The sequence below is a fragment of the Talpa occidentalis genome, unplaced genomic scaffold (assembly GCF_014898055.3).
Source record: "Talpa occidentalis isolate TD23 unplaced genomic scaffold, MPIMG_talOcc4v2.1 talOcc4.8, whole genome shotgun sequence".
NCBI classification, from domain to species: Eukaryota; Metazoa; Chordata; class Mammalia; order Eulipotyphla; family Talpidae; genus Talpa; species Talpa occidentalis.
The window spans coordinates 66237765-66253558 of record NW_023605194.1 but is presented as its reverse complement, the minus strand read 5'-3'; the positions used below and the strand labels follow the sequence as shown (position 1 = coordinate 66253558).

The 15794-nt window shown below is 43.8% G+C and overlaps 1 protein-coding gene and 1 pseudogene across 2 annotated transcripts in view; both read right to left on the bottom strand.

Moving 5' to 3' along the window:
* Nucleotides 1-587: 587 nt before the first annotated feature.
* On the bottom strand, nt 588-1447 carry LOC119234679 (dehydrogenase/reductase SDR family member 13-like; annotated as a pseudogene).
* Nucleotides 1448-3104: 1657 nt separating this feature from the next.
* The window catches only part of KLHL22 (kelch like family member 22), a 45191-nt gene continuing 32501 nt past the window's right edge, over nt 3105-15794 (bottom strand). Inside the window, exons 6-7 of one of the 2 annotated variants that reach the window (XM_037495755.2) lie at nt 8570-8803; nt 3105-5307 (exon numbers count right to left, since the gene is read on the bottom strand). In XM_037495755.2, the coding sequence (XP_037351652.1) occupies nt 4942-5307; nt 8570-8803 (600 nt within the window). In that variant the 3' untranslated portion in view covers nt 3105-4941. The remainder of the gene's footprint in view (nt 5308-8569; nt 8804-15794) is intronic. The other variant, XM_037495753.2, reaches the window with a different exon arrangement.

The following is a 15794-nucleotide window of genomic DNA, read 5'->3' as shown; positions in this document are numbered from 1 at the left end:
GGATCACTGGTCTCAGCCCTATAGCATCCTGGGAAAGCAGCTCTACTTGCATGGGCTGTCTCAATAACAATTACCCTGTCCTGCCTCACTTCCCAGCACCCACCTTATAGCAGAAAGCCCTGCAATCAGACCACATGAGTTCAAATCTCAGGCCTTATTCCAAAACTGTGAGACCTTGGGTAAAGTCCTTACCTCTGCAGCCTAATCCTGCCTCTGCAAAAGGCTACATGGTTGCTAAGGATCCAGTAACCTTCAATGCTGGCAGTGCATCAAATTGTAAATTCCCAGGCCCTTATCCAGAACTGATCAGCCCCACCAAGGATGGAACCTGGAAATATGAATTCAAATTCCTGAAAAGTGTCTGGCACATTACCTCCTACCTCTCAATCAGGGGTTGCCGTCATTCTCAGGAAGAAATGATCAACCATTATTTCCATCTATGAAAGGTGTTCAGGACACAACTTCAAGCCCCAGAAAATAATCATGGAGGTTAAAATTGCAAATCCTTCAGTGCCCAACTGAGGGTTAGGGCCTGGCCTGCAGCTAGTTTGCCAGGGCCATCAAGTACCATGGAAAAAGCACTGCAGTCAGGGGATTAGGCAGTTTGGGGCTCAGTTTCAGCTTTAACCAGAATTTGGTGTGAGACCTTAGACAAGTCTGGTGAGTCCTGGGGGCTGGGGTAGAGTTCAGACACTGTGGGCTCCTGGGTTTGGGGGCTGCTCAGAGAAGATGGGACCCCTGAGTTCAGACTGGGGAGTCTCCAGGTCTTGGCATCCTCCCCAAGCCTAAGCCCTGCCAGTCTTTCGCTGGCCTCACATAGCTAGTGAGAATGCAGGCCATCCCTGGCAGCATGGGGGCACCTCCTCTACAAGGGAATTGGCAAAGTACCATCGACTGAGAGGTTCAGCGCCCTCCTATAGAGTGCAGTACAATGGTGTCTAAATGCCTCACCTCGGTGCCCTCTGCACCAGCCAAGTCAGCGGGCACTGCCATTCCAGAACATGGCACAGGAAGTGCTTGGAATTCATAGGCCCTGGGTTGGCTGCATAGCAAGTAACACTAGTGCCCTCAAGCTGGTGGCAAGCTTGACCAATATATTGGCCAGCTTACTGTTGGCTTGTGTCCACAGCTCCTGCCACCAGTCCACCACTAGGTGGTCTAGGTGTGTGAAGTTGAGGCACCAGCAGTAGTGGGCAGCTGAGGATGCCACTAAAATGTGGCTAGGGGTATGTCTTCAGCTAGGGCAGTAGTAGATTTGCCTGCAGGAAGGGGCTAATGTGGTTCATTTGCAGTAGCAGATTAAAGGGTTTATGGGTCTGGTCACGGGAACTGATCCTGGCATGGTGGATAAAATATGTCCAGCCACAAATCAGAGCTCAGGAAAGCAGAGGCAAAGGCCTGCACAGAGGCCAAACTGACCAAGTGCAAGACCATGAACATGGCTCATTGTTCCATGGGCATGGTGGCACATTCACTAGGTTGTAGCAGACAAGCACACAGGCATCCAGTAGCTTAGCCTCTGTGCTTGCTGCGCTTCCAGGTCCCCATCAGCCTGGATCACTGCCTGGTCACTGCCAACCCAATGGCACTGGCCTAGAAAGGTATCGGGTGCACCTCGGACTGAAAGCTCTGGGCAGGAAGAAGGCACCAAGCCTGGGACATAGGAGAGTGGGAGGCATGTCTAACTCTCCTCTTCTCCAGAGATCTTGGTGTCTGCAGCAGCTGCTGCCCTGGGCTGCAAGGTGGTGGCAGAAACAGAAAGTGCTGGCTCTGAGACCAGACCAGGGTCTTTATTCCAAGTCCATGGCAATCTCAGGCACAGGGAGACAACCCTGGAGAATGTGGCCATCCTCTCCCACTGGAGAGACTCACCAGGGCCAATGATGGGTTTGCCACCATGAAGTGCAAGTACAGAATGCCTCAATGGGGTGAGGGAGCAGGGACATGTTACCTCAGCAGTACCGGACCCCAAAAGCCAATGAGGCAGGTCACTTCTCACCGTGGGACAGAGAGATGCTCCCACTGGTGTTACATGCCATCTCCTAAATCCTTAAGGGGTCCAGAAAGAAGAGCCCAGAGTACCTGTCTGTTCTTGTCTCCCCACCCTCTTCTTCCCAGCTAGCAGCACATGCTATACCCCACTCCCTCTCTCCCATGGCAGCAGGCTCTAGAAGGCACCAGGGGACAGAGAGAAAACCCACTCACCTGCGGCAGCCTCTGCCGCTGAACGCCAGTGAACTTACTGGAAAGAGGGAGGCTTTCACTCAGACACATCAGAGTGAGTAAGACCCCCTTCCCCTGTGCGCTGGACTGGACAGTCAATGACGGGTAAGATCGGGGGCAGACTAAAGAAGGCACTGGCCAGCCTCATGTCTGTGACTCCTGACGACCTAAGACAGGCGCAGTCCCCGAGGGGCTTCATCATGATAAACTTTGGCGTTCAGATCAAACAAGGCACACATGCCTATAAGCCTAATTTAGGCAACAAGCCCGCAGTAATTAACCCCTCCTTTGATGGAAACAAGGCTGCTAAGAACGTCACCTGCAAACAAGCCTGATGGAATTACCTACAAAGCAGTTTTTTTTTTTTTTTTTTTTTTTATAGAGGCATGCTTTATTTATTTGTTTGCTGGTTTGTTTGTTTGTTTTGTTTATACATGCACTGGGTACAGTCAGAAGCGCGGGAGGGTGAGAGAATTCACCAGAGCCAGAGCGGGGAGCAGAGCAGGCAGAAGGACCGAAGTACACTGCTGAGGGGAGCAGCGGGCGGCAGGAGAGGTCTGCACGCCATGTGGGACCCTCCTCTGGTGGCCGGGGAGCAGCCGGGGATCGAACCGGCGCCGCAGAGGCCCCGGGCAGCTTCGCAACCCAGCGCTCAACCGCTGCGCCACCGGGGAGGCCCACCTACAAAGCAGTTTTACCATTAATCAGATAGCCATTGTTTCAGAATAAGTAGCAACCTGTCTATAATCATACTACTTTTTCACTAACTTTGCTTTTTCTTTATATGTGTACAATCAGTTTCAGGAAATGCATGATAAAGAAAATAGTGTGTGGCAATAGTAGTTTTATAATAATCATAATACTTCTCACATGAGACACCATAAAAATCAAAATGCTTCCGTAGAGAATATATTGCTCGTGATCACTAAAAGTAGAAAGTGCCAGTAGGTAAATATCAATGTTTTTGATCATTGTGGTCTTGGGAAACAAATCAAGAAAAGCTAGCTTAAAGAATGCTGTTCGGTGTAAGTAAAAATGATTGTGTAGATTCAGTACTTTGAGATCGTTTACTGTGCCATGTCATGGATCAGCGATCACATGCACATGAATAATGAAGTAGATGTCTTATGCCTTACAAAGTATTTTATGCTGAGAAAGAATTAAATTGTATGAAATCATCTATTGTTGGAAATGGTATAAAAGTGTATGATTTTGAGCAAATTACATTCAGATCTTCACTCTTGAAGTGTGTCTGTTTGTCATTTGTGTGTCTGTCTGTCATTTATGCGCCGATTCCTTGAGCATCCTCACAGTTTCTCAATCCTGAGACAGTCCTGCAAGTCTACCGCTGCGCTGGTCCGCGGCACTCACCCTCTATGTTCTGCCCAGCTGACAAGAGGGCAGGACCTCAAGAAGTCACAGCCCTGTCAAACCACTTGTTTAAGGTGCCAGGCAGGGTGGCCTGCAGTGTTTATTGATAGGAAGGCATTCAGATCGATGCTCAATTATGCTGAAGTGAGGTTGGTGCCAGGACCCCAGCCCACCTAACTGGTAGCCCTAAGAGGATCCCTCCACTGTACCAGCGAGGCCCTAAGACAATGTGTGAAGAATGACCTGGTCCAGATCCTACCTCCTACCACCCACACAGACCCAAGAGAGCCAGAAAGGCCATCCTGGTTTCCCACTGCCATCTTTCCCCTCTAACACTGGCCCCATGGTTCTCGCTGGAATTGTCAAACTCCTCCCAATCATTCAGTAGGGTCCCCCTCCCTTCTTTAGACCACAGGTCCAGCCCCTGTATCCTGCTGTAGCCGCCCTCCCAGGTGCTGAGGCTTCTTCCAGAACCCCTCAGGCTCGGGTTTACTCAGGGCCAGGAGCTAGCTAACTGGAGGTGACCGAAGTTCAGAGAAGAGCTCCTCACCAGAGAGCTTGGTGCTCAGGTGGCCAGGGACCACGCATCACCAGTGTCCAGTGGGAGTGGGGGGATGTGGGGGTTTCTCAGTGCTCTTCCCATGGAGGCAGGCTCTGGGCCTCCTGTTGTCTCTTTTTGCTCCCAAACCAGGCCTTTGTCCCCAGCATTGACTCCAGAAATCTGTGCTTCTGGTACTGCAGCCTTGGTCAAGCTGTGAAAGGAAGTTCCAGGGAAACAATTCACACCTTTTTGTAATATGATTTATTTAATTTATCAACAAGATGGGATTAGAAAAGCCCAGCTGTACGGGGATATTTATCACTAGAACCAGTCTCACGCAACTTTATGTGTCTCTGTACCTCCCGGGCCCCTGGCAGCACGCAGTCACTCAAGCCACTGCTGTGGGGCAGGATAATGGCTCATCTCGTCACCCTACCTGCCCACAGTGTGCCTCGGCTCCCCACATGGTCCCAAGGTCCCAAGGTCCCACTGGAGAAGGCACCTTTCAAGGGCCAGCCAGGGAGCAGGAAGGCCGAGACAGCTGGCGATGGTGTGCCCCGTCCAGGTTGAGGAGTGGGTCTGGTCAACTCAGAGGACAACAGCCCTCTCTGAACATTTCCCACTATAGGGGAATCCACAGCTCAGGGGTGCAGCCCCATGAATACCTGCAGCGGGCCAGCAGAGGGGCTGCTGTGAAGAAAGGGTGGCAGGAGCGTGGGGAACAGTACTCTGGGTCTAGGCCAACCTGGGTTCCCACCGCCCCCGTACTCCTGCCATCTCTCCCCTCTAACATTGGCCCCAGGGCCCTAGTCCTCGCTGGAGTTGTCAAACTCCTCCCAGTCAGAAACACTCATCACCTCAGAGGCAAAATCTGGATCAGCCTGGCTGCGGTGGGGGGTCCCTCGGGGCTGTTCGAGGAGCAGAGAGCGGGGCAGGGTTAGCACACAGGCTGCGAGGCCTGAGATGGAATTGTCCAGCTGGGGCCCCTCCTCCCAGCAGTCCTTCCCCACGTCGTAGATGTGCACATAGGCGGTGCGGCTGCCACGGTTGTGCGAGCGACCACCCAGCACGTAGATCCTGTTGTCCAGCACGGCAATGCCAGGTTCACCATGCCCCGCTGGGAGTGGGCAGACTGATGACCACTGCCCAGATGTGCAGCTGTAGCAGGCCACCTGCAAAGCCAAGACTGGAATAAAGCTGGGCACCCGCTGGGACAGGGATGACAACATTCAACTGGCCAGGCACTTGACTCACACCAAGGTTGACAAATGTGGCAGGCGTGTGGGCAAACCTACCCCTGGAGGGAGCCTTGGGCCAGGATCAAAATGTCCTGTTTATAGGCCAGCTTAACACTGGCTGACTCCAGGCTCTTCTGCGAGCCTATGGCCCCCAGGTGTGCATGCTGTTATTTTTCCATAACCTGGGGTACCAGTCCTCACCCTTCCACAAGATGGAAGCTAACTGAGGACATGAGCCCGACATAACTGTCTTTACCTTCTCCATGGCATCCAACGCCAGAGGAAAGTGCAGGTAAACTGTGCTACTAATTATTAGCTGTCTAAAGTGACTATCAATGTTCTCTTCTAAATTAGTCCAAACGTTAAACAAGTACATGGGAAAGAAATTTAATCTATTATTGATCCAAGCCATGTAAAATAAAACACCAAGACTGAATTTTTAACTAACTAGCAGCCACTAGGGTAAGAAAAGTCATAAATCCCAGTGCTGGTGGAGGTGTAGTGAAGTTCTCTGACATGCCAGGAAAACAATTTGGCAATATGTATTAAGAACCATAGAAATCTTTTACTTTTTACTTAACTGCCTCTGGCTCTCCAGCTGTAGTAGGAAGAACATCAGCCTCCAAAGAAGCCCATGCCCTAATCTTTGGAACTTGTAAGTGTTGCTTTATATGGCAAAAAGGATTATACAGATTTGTCTAAGGATAGAATAGGGATCTCCTAAAGCTCCTCAGAGATGAGGAAGGTTATCCTAAATTTTCCCAGTGGGATATCTACTGAGTTGTTGGAAAAGTCATGATGTATTTTTTTCCTCCAATAACCCAGTATTTGCAAGAGTCCTTGACAGTAGAAAGGGAAGGCCAGACAGGAGAAATGAGAAGGGAGAAGGACAACCTGCTGCTGTTGTCTTTGAAGATGAAGCAGCCCTGTGCCAGGGAACACAGAGGCCCCGAGAAGATGAGAAGAGCCTCTCGCACCATCAGAAAGGAAATTCCTACAACCGCAAGGGATTAAATTCCAACAACCTGAGTGAACAAGGAATAAGATTCTCCCGAAGGCCTATGAAAAAAGGAGCCCTGAAGGCACCTTGAATTATTATAGACCTAAATTTAAAAATATAATACAGAATTTAATTAATTAATTAATTAAATTCTGTATACATACAGAATTAAAAAATATATTTGCATTATTTTAAGTTGCTACATTTATGGTGACTTGTTCCTGCAACAACAGGAAATGAATACACTAGCTCAGTTGTCGTCATTGGGTGGACATGGGGGTTCCTGTTAACACAGATTGCTGAGCATCACGCCTGAAACTTCCAATTCAGTGGTGGGGATCTGAGAATCTGCTTTCTAAACAAGTTTCATGGGAGTGTGGAAACTGTTTTGAGAACCAAGGCTGTAACCTAAGGAAATAATCCAAATTATGTGAAAATATTCAACTATTATTTTCAATGTTATTTGGAATAATTCAGAACTACCCAAATGATGCAGCGGTCTGACAGTGCACAGTAAGTGGAATTTGGGGTACAGAGGTAGATTTCATATTGAACTGGCAAACACTTACAAATTTAACTTCAGCCAGAATAGAATGGGATACTTCTAGCTACAATTAGGTGATAATGATGCGTAGGTAAAAGAATTTAAAAACAGTGGCACACTACGGGATTTGCACATCAAAGACATCTTTACAGACACATCACCCAAAGCAGTGATAGTGAAGAGAAAGATAAACAGCTGGGACTACATCAAATTAAAGAGCTTCTGCACAGCAAAAGAGACAATAACAAAAACAAAGAGAAACCCCACCAACTGGGAGAACATTTTTGCACCCAACACTAATGATAAAGGACTGATCACAAAAATCTGCAAAGAGCTGATGAGACTCAGCAACAACAAAGAAAATAATCCAGTCAAAAAATGGGCAGAAGAGCTAAAAAGAAACTTCTCTGAAGAGGAAATGCAAATGGCCAACAGACATATGAAAAAATGTTCAACATCACTTGTAATCAGGGAAATGCAAATCAAAACTACCATGAGATACCATCTCACACCAGTGAGAATGGCACATATTAAAAAAACTAGCAACAACAAATGTTGGCGAGGATGTGGAGAAAAAGGAACTCTTGTGCACTGTTGGTGGGAGTGCAAACTGGTCCAACCACTATGGAGAGCTGTGTGGAGATTTCTGGACCTACTAAACATAGAGCTTCCATATGATCCAGCAATTCCACTCCTAGGTATTTACCCAAAGGACACAGAAACATCAATTCCAAAGAGCACCTGCACTCCTATGTTTATAGCAGCACTGTTTACAATAGCTAAGCTTTGGAAACAACCCAAATGCCCAAAAATAGATGACTGGATCAAGAAGATGTGGTACATATATACCATGGAATATTACTCAGCATTCAAAAAAGATAAACACATGCAATTTGCAGCAACATGGATGGCACTGGAAGGGATCATGCTCAGCGAAATAAGCCAAAAAGAAAAAGAAAAATACCGGATGGTCTCACTCATAGCAGGAATCTAGAAAACTTAAATAAGGGACCAGGAAAATGAATATAAGAAAGTGAAAATCAAAATCAACAAAAAAACTATGAACCAGAGACACTTTTTGGGGGTGGGGGGGCGGAAGGGGAAGGATTGGGGTCAGAATGGGGCGTTTGCAATTGTATGGGGGAATATAAAAATAAAATTTAATATTTAAAAAAAAAAAAATAAATAAAAACAGTGGCACAGGGGCTGGATTATGAGTATTATTCCTCACCCTGGTCCACTTTTAAAAAATTCTGTAATTGTGATTATATGAGTTTCATAATTAAAGCTCTTAATAAAAACAAGTGAAACCATTCTATATGTTACTATAATGGTGATTACATGTCATTATTCAAATCCATAGGATGTACAATCCCAGAGTAAATCCTAATGCAAACTGAACTTTAGGTGATAATGATGAGTCAAGGTAGGTGCATTAACTGTAACAAATGGATCACTCTGGAGGGGGCGCAGTGTGGGATATGAGAATCCTCTGAACTTTTCTGCTCTATTTTGCTGTGAAGTTAAAAACTGTTTTTAAAAGTAATGCCTATTTTTAAAGTGTATGCATTTCTATTAGCTTTTCATCAATAATAATTGCAAGAAATGGGAATAAATGAAGTGTGTGTTCATACAAGCAGCCCCCCACTCACCTGGTGCACATCCCTCCTGTAGCCAGCATCATTGTTGCTACCCCCAATCACGTACAGCTTCTCCAGGAGGGTGGCCATGCCATGCCAGGCCCGCCGCACAGGCCCTTCAGCCAGAGTGTGCCAGGTATTGCTGTCAGGGTCATAGCAGTGTGTCTCCTTTAAGTAGTCCTCCCCTCTCCGGCCGCAGGTAATATACATCTTCCCCTCCAGCGTGGCGCCTGCATGGGCGTATACCTGTGTAGTGTCATCAAGAGAACCAAAGGTAGGTGGGGAGGGGCAAGAGGACTGTGAGGGAAGATGGCCAGGAGCCATGGCTGCCCAATTCTTCATGGCTTTGTCAACTTCCTCCTCATATTCTGACAAGAATGTTCCTGGATTCTTGCTGGTCATCCTGTCCTCGACATCCACCCCAACATCTATGTCCATGGACCCAAAGATAAACCTCATGCTCCCACAAGGAGAACGGAATCTTTATTTTCCCATGCTCCTAAGGGACATATCTGCACAGCGATCAATCAAAGCATCACTTTCAGAGTTAGTCATGAGAGAAGGGACAGCACTTCTGAGCTTCTGACCCACCTTCAGTGGCTTTCATCTCTTCCCCGCTCCCAACAGCAAGCAATAGTATAGACCTGCAGACCTCACTTTAAAAATCTGTTGGCAAAAAAATGTCTAATGACATAGTGAGGGGAATAGTGAGATGCAAAATCAAACATAAACAATAAAACAAGAAGTACAATGCCACGTTAGTGATGGGTAACGTGGAGGAAGAAAACACCACCCTGCTCTTGATTTATGCTTGATTTCTACTGCACCCCAATGGCGATCTCCTTGCTGCCCTGCCAGACCCACCACGTGCACCCTTCTTGCTGGCCTCCTGCCTCCTTTTTCACAGCACATAAGTCAAACTGACCCTGAGCAAGGCCCTCCATGCTGTGCCCATGACCCCCAGGCAGGGTACTGTGTGTTCTTAGGGAAGAGGATTTCACAGGGTGTGGAAGATTCAGAGTTTGTACAGGAACAACCACTGAGAGTGTGTTATCACAACAACAGTGTGGAAAGGGAGAAAGGCAGGGCTCAGAGCAGTGGGTAGAACACACATTAAAATTTTTGAATCTTCTCCTATCAATGGTAGGGAGCTGGGGAGGGTGTCTTTTCTTTCTTTTTTTTTTAAGATTTATTTATTTAAACAAGAACTGGGGTACAGACCAGATGTGCGGGAGGGTGAGAGGATTCACCAGTGACAGAGCGGGGAACAAAACAGGCAGACTGATGAAATACACTGCTGAGGGGAGCAGCGGGTGAGACAGGAGAGGTCTGCTGCGCCATGTGGGCTTCTCCCCCGCCGGCTGGGATCGAACCCCCACTGCAGAGGCTGTAGACAGTTTCACAGAGCTGTGCTCAACCGCCTGCACCACCAGGAGAGACCCGGGTTTCTTTTTTTAATTAAACTTTTTATTTGATATAAGTGTACATTCACATGTAATTGTAAGAAAGAGTAGAATGCAACAAGATGACAGCAAAGAGAATACCCTGGTATGTATTCTCCATATACTAACAACTAAATTGCAGCAGAACAAAGTCAAAACCCCTGAAAAATAAATGGATGGCTACATACACACCAGGAGCAACTGTAAAAAGGGGTAGGAAAAACTTTAATTGAACTGTGTTTACAGAAATACCAGAGCAGTACAACCCACAAGAAGGAGGGGTGGCAGCTGTCCAGAGTGCCCTTACTGTTGTTGACTCATGGTCACATAACCACATTGGAGACTTTGGAAATGCCACACTTTGATGGGGGTGGAGAGGAGGGTTGCATATAGTTGGTGTCTGGGTCATAGAATGCACTACTGGAGAACTATAGGAGCAAGTATGCAGAGTGATGATTACTGACTTGAGCCTGAAGTTCCCAATATGGAACAGCTGGAACATAAATATAGGCGCCAAGATGGATCACCTATGTCTCCTCATAGACAAGGCCTTGTGGTTTGAGGCTGGGATATTCAAAACACCTGCCAAGGTATACACCTAACTGCCACCCTAAGGGCGAAAACTGACATAACTGAACATGTACACTAACCAGAGTTCGAGTACCTGTTAACAACAGAAGCAGACACCCCAGGAGAAGGCTCTGTATGGGAAAAGAATAGAGAACAACTCCCTGGATGGGACCCTTTCTCAACTACAATTTGTGGCCAGCACTGTATCCAGTGCTTAAACATAGCCTAGAGGTGGAAGCTGGCATAAGACTATATGAGACAATTAGGTAATAAGAGATACAGTTGGTGGGCCTCCCTGGTGGAACAAGGGGTTAAGTCTCAGCACTATCAGCTATCAGCAGCCACTGCAACACAAGTTCGATCCCTGGCTAGGGAGCTAACCCACATGGTACAGCAGACCTCTCCTGTCTCGCCCGCTGCTCCCCTCAGTAGTGTGTATCAGTAGATCCTCCTGTTCTGCTCCCCACTCTGCCTCTGGTGAATTTTCTTACCCCCCAGCTCTTGTATGCATAAATAAATAAATCTTTTATAGAAAAAGAGAGATACAGTTGGTAACTATATTATGATTAAGGGGGTAACACAAGAAAAAACACTCATAACATAGTGTGGAACAACCAGATACATAAGACAATAACAAAACTGAAGAGATATAATGCAACAACACAATACTAGGGGATTTTAATATACCACTTATAATTATGAATAAATCAAGACAGAATAAGGAAACAATAGCCTTAAATGAGATGCTAGAGAAGAATAGGTTTTAACAGACATCTACAGAACACTGCACGCAAAAGACACTGCGTTCACATTTTTTTCAAGCGCACGTGGAACATTTTCAAGACTAGACCATATACTGGGAAACAAGTTAATTGCCAATAAAACTACTAAGATCAAAATCATAGCAAGTATTCTCCCTGAAAAGAATGCTATACAGCTAGAAATCAAGTATTTTAAAAAACAACAGGAAAACTTTACAGTTTTGTTTAATAGCTACTGGATAAAAGAAGAAACTAAAACAAATAAAAAAAAATACCTTGAGACTAAAGAAAATGATGATACAAGCTACCATAATCTGTGGGTTGTAGCAAAAATGGTCTTATGGGGGGAAGATAACTACAATACAGGCCCACAGTAAGAAGCAAGAAATAATACAAACAAACAATCTAATACTGTAGCTAAAGTACCTTGAAAAGGAAGATCAAGCAAGATCCAAAGTTTGTAGATGGAAAGAAATAATAAAATTAATTAATAAATAATAAATTAAATTAAATTAAATAGATATATAAAAGACTATATAAAAAAAGTCAATGAAAGTAAAGTAAGAGTTGGTCTTTTGAGAAGATAAACAAAACAAACTTCTAGCCACGCTAACAAAGACAGAGAAAGAGAACATCAATAAACAGAATCACAAATGAAAGAGGAGAAATCACCACAGATAGCAGAGAAATACAAGGTTATAAGAGATTACTAAGAACAACTATATGCCAATAAATTCAATAACTTTGAAGAAATGAACACATTTCTATATCAACTAAGACTAAGCCAGGAAGAACCAGATAAGTTGAAGAAACCATTCACAAGCATGGATAAAAAATCTTCCAAAAAACTAAAGTCCAGGACCAAATGGCTTTACAAATGAATTTTATCAAATTTGCTTAAATTGTTTTAAGAATATAAAGAATGCTCCCTAATACATTTTATGATGCCAACATTACCTAATACTGAAACCAGACAAAGCAGCAGAAAAAGGGAAAATAATAGACCAATATCCTGCTGAAAATTGATCCAAAAATTTTCAATAAAATCCAAAAATCATCAACAAAATACTAGCAACTCGAATTCAACAGTGTATCACAAAGGTTATACACCACGATCAAATGGGACCCCAGGGATTCCAGCATGATTTAATATACATATATCAATTAATATACTATATCTTATCAACAAAAGTAAAGATAAAATCATGGTACAATCAATAGATGCAGACAGAATGCATTTATTTATGCATTTGATAAGATTTAGCACCCATTTATGATAAAAACTCTATATAAGATGGGAACAGAAGGAACCTATCTCAATACAATAAAAGCCATATAGCACAAACCAACAACCAATATAATACTGAATGGTGAAAAACTGAAAGTTCTCCCCTTAAGACCAGGAATAAGACAAGGAGACCCACTGTCCTTACTTCCGTTTTGGCTAGAGCTATCAGACAAAACAGGAAATAAAAGGATTCCAAGTCAGAAAAGAAGTGAGACTAACACTATCCACACATGACGTATTATATATAAGAGTCTAAAATCCTCAACCAAATAAACCATTAGAAACACTATAGCAAAGTGGCAGGTCATAAAACTAACAAATATAAATCTGTATGTTGCATTTTTATACACAAACAGCAAATGATAAGAATAAAAAAATCAAGAAACTAACACCATTTATAGTTGCTTCAAATACAATTAAATACCTTGGAATTAACCTAATTGAGGAGGTGAAGGACCTATTCAATAAGAATTGTAAGTTGTTATTAAAGTACTTACTGGCATAAGGAGATGGAGGGACATCCCATGCTCATGAATGGGAAGAATCAGTAAAATCAAAATGACTACCCTGCCTAAAGCAGTACATAAATTTAATGCAATCTCCATCAAAATACGAACAATATATTTCAAAGAAATACTGAAATTTATATGGAATTATAAAAAGCCTTAAACAGCAAAAGCAATCTTGAGATAGGGGTCTCCCTGGTGGCGCAGTGGTTGAGCACTGGGTTGCAAGGCTGCCCACAGCCTCTACGGTGCCGGTTCGATCCCTGGCTGCTCCCAGGCCACCGGAGAAGGGTCCCACATGGCGCGCAGACCTCTCCTGCCGCCCGCTGCTCCCCTCAGCAGTGTACTTCGATCCTTCTGCCTGTTCTGCTACCTGCTCTGGTGAATTCTCTCACCCTTCCACACTTCTGACTCTACCCAGTGGTTGTATCAATTAATCAATAAATAAATCTTGAAAAAAAAATTAAAAAAAAAAAGCAATCTTGAGATAAAAGGAAAGAACTGGGGACATTATGTCACCTTACTAAAAGCAACATGGTATTGGCATAGAAATAGGTTCTTGAATCAATAATGAAACAGAATGCAAAACCCAGAAATGAATCTATGTACATGTCAGTATTAATCTGTGATACAGCAGCCACACCATACAGTGTGTAAAGGAGAGTCTCTTTAATAAATGGTGCTGGGCAAAATGGAAGGCCATAGATGAAAGAATGAAGTTGGATCACTCTGTAACTCCATTCACAAAAATAAATTACAAATGGATTAAAGATTTAGAACCTCCACATTAATAAATAAAGAGAACAAGCATTGGTGAGATGTTCCATGACATCAACAATAAAGGTGTTTTTGGAGACTTGACACTTATGGCAAAAAAATAAAAATAAAAACAAACAATTGGGATTACCTCAAGCTAAAAAGCTTTTAGATACAATTCAATTATAACAAAATAAACAACCCAATCAATAAATGGACAGCAGATATTAGTAGACAATTCACCAAAGGTGATATCCAGAAGACCAACATACATCATCATCACTTCTAATAAGAGAGATGTAAGTTTAAACCAGAATGAGATGATATTATCTCACACTTGTGAGAACAGCAGATAGTAAAAAGACCCAAAAAGTGCTGAAGACAACTCAAAGAATGAGAAATCCTATTATACTGTTGATGGGAATGTAAACTGGTGTAGATATTATGAAAAGAGACCTAGATTTACCTTAAAAAGCTAAAAATGTAAATACCAGATAGCCCAGCAATCCTACTCTTGAGCATCAATCCAAAGAATATGAAGCCATTAACACAAAAAAACCTATACGCTCTACATTGTGTATTATAGCACTATTTACAACAGCTAGGACATGCAAGCAGCATAAATGCTCACTGACAGACAACTGTATCAAGATGTGATATAATCACATTATAGAATACTATATCCAGCTATTAAGATGAAATGCTGCTATTTACAGCAAAATATAGGAAGTTCAAGGGAATTATGTACAGTAAAGCAAGTCAGAATGACAAAGACAAATACTGGACATTTACATAACAGACCATTTGACAAAGTAAAATACATACAAAAACTGGCAGACATTAATAAACAAAGCGAAGGTTCTGCGGTTAAGGGAGGGAGAAAAGGACAAGGGGATAGAAGGGATGGTGGTGGGGAAGAGAAAATAAATAAAATAAAATATATTTTTGGTTTTCATCTCAGATCTACTTATGGCGAATCCCTGAAGACACAACTCAGGATTTTTTTTTTAGTGTTGCTGCCACTAGGACAACTGAAGTAACAGTGTTTGTAATCACTGTCAGGATTAAGAATGCAAGTTTTGTAGACAGACTGGCTGGAGTTTAATTCTTTTTTAAAAAAAAAGATTTATTTTTATTTATTTATGCATACAAGAACTGGGGTCTAGGCCAGAGGTGCGATGGGTGAGAGGGTTCACCGGAGACAGAGGTGGGAGCAGAACAAGCGGATCTACTGAAATACACTGCTAAGGGAAGCAGCAGGTGAGACAGGAGAGCTCTGCTGAGCCATGTGGGTCAGCTCCCTGGCTGATGAACTCTTGCTGCACTGGCTGGCGACTGCTTGATAGCACTAAGACTACAACCCCTGAGTCACCAGGAAGGCCCGAGTTTAATACCAATTTTAATGAAATAGATTAGACTCTATTTGTTCATTAGACTTGTGACTTGGAGTAATATACAACAAAGAAAGAATACCAAGCCCACATATTCTTCACCCAGATTCCCCCAACAGTAAGAGGTCGTTTAGCTCATACAGCATTACACCAGGAAATTGACAGTGACCCAGTCAAAACACCAGACTTTTCTCTGTCCATTAGGAATCCTCCCATTGCTTACTTATAGTCACATCCACCTCACTCCTGCCCAAACCTCTTTGTAATCCCTGGCAACCTCTAGTCTGTTGTCGATTTCTGGAATTTTGCCATTTCAAAATCATTATATAAATGGAAGCATGCAGCATGTAATCTTTCAATACCAGCTTTCTACACCAATCCAGGTTCACCTAGGATACTACATGTACCCAGTTTGTTCCTTTTTATTGTTGAGTATCTCAGAATGTGTATTCCTGCCACAGTTTGCTTAGTCTTTCATACACTGAAGGACATCTCATTTGTTCTGGGTTTCTGGCTATTGCCA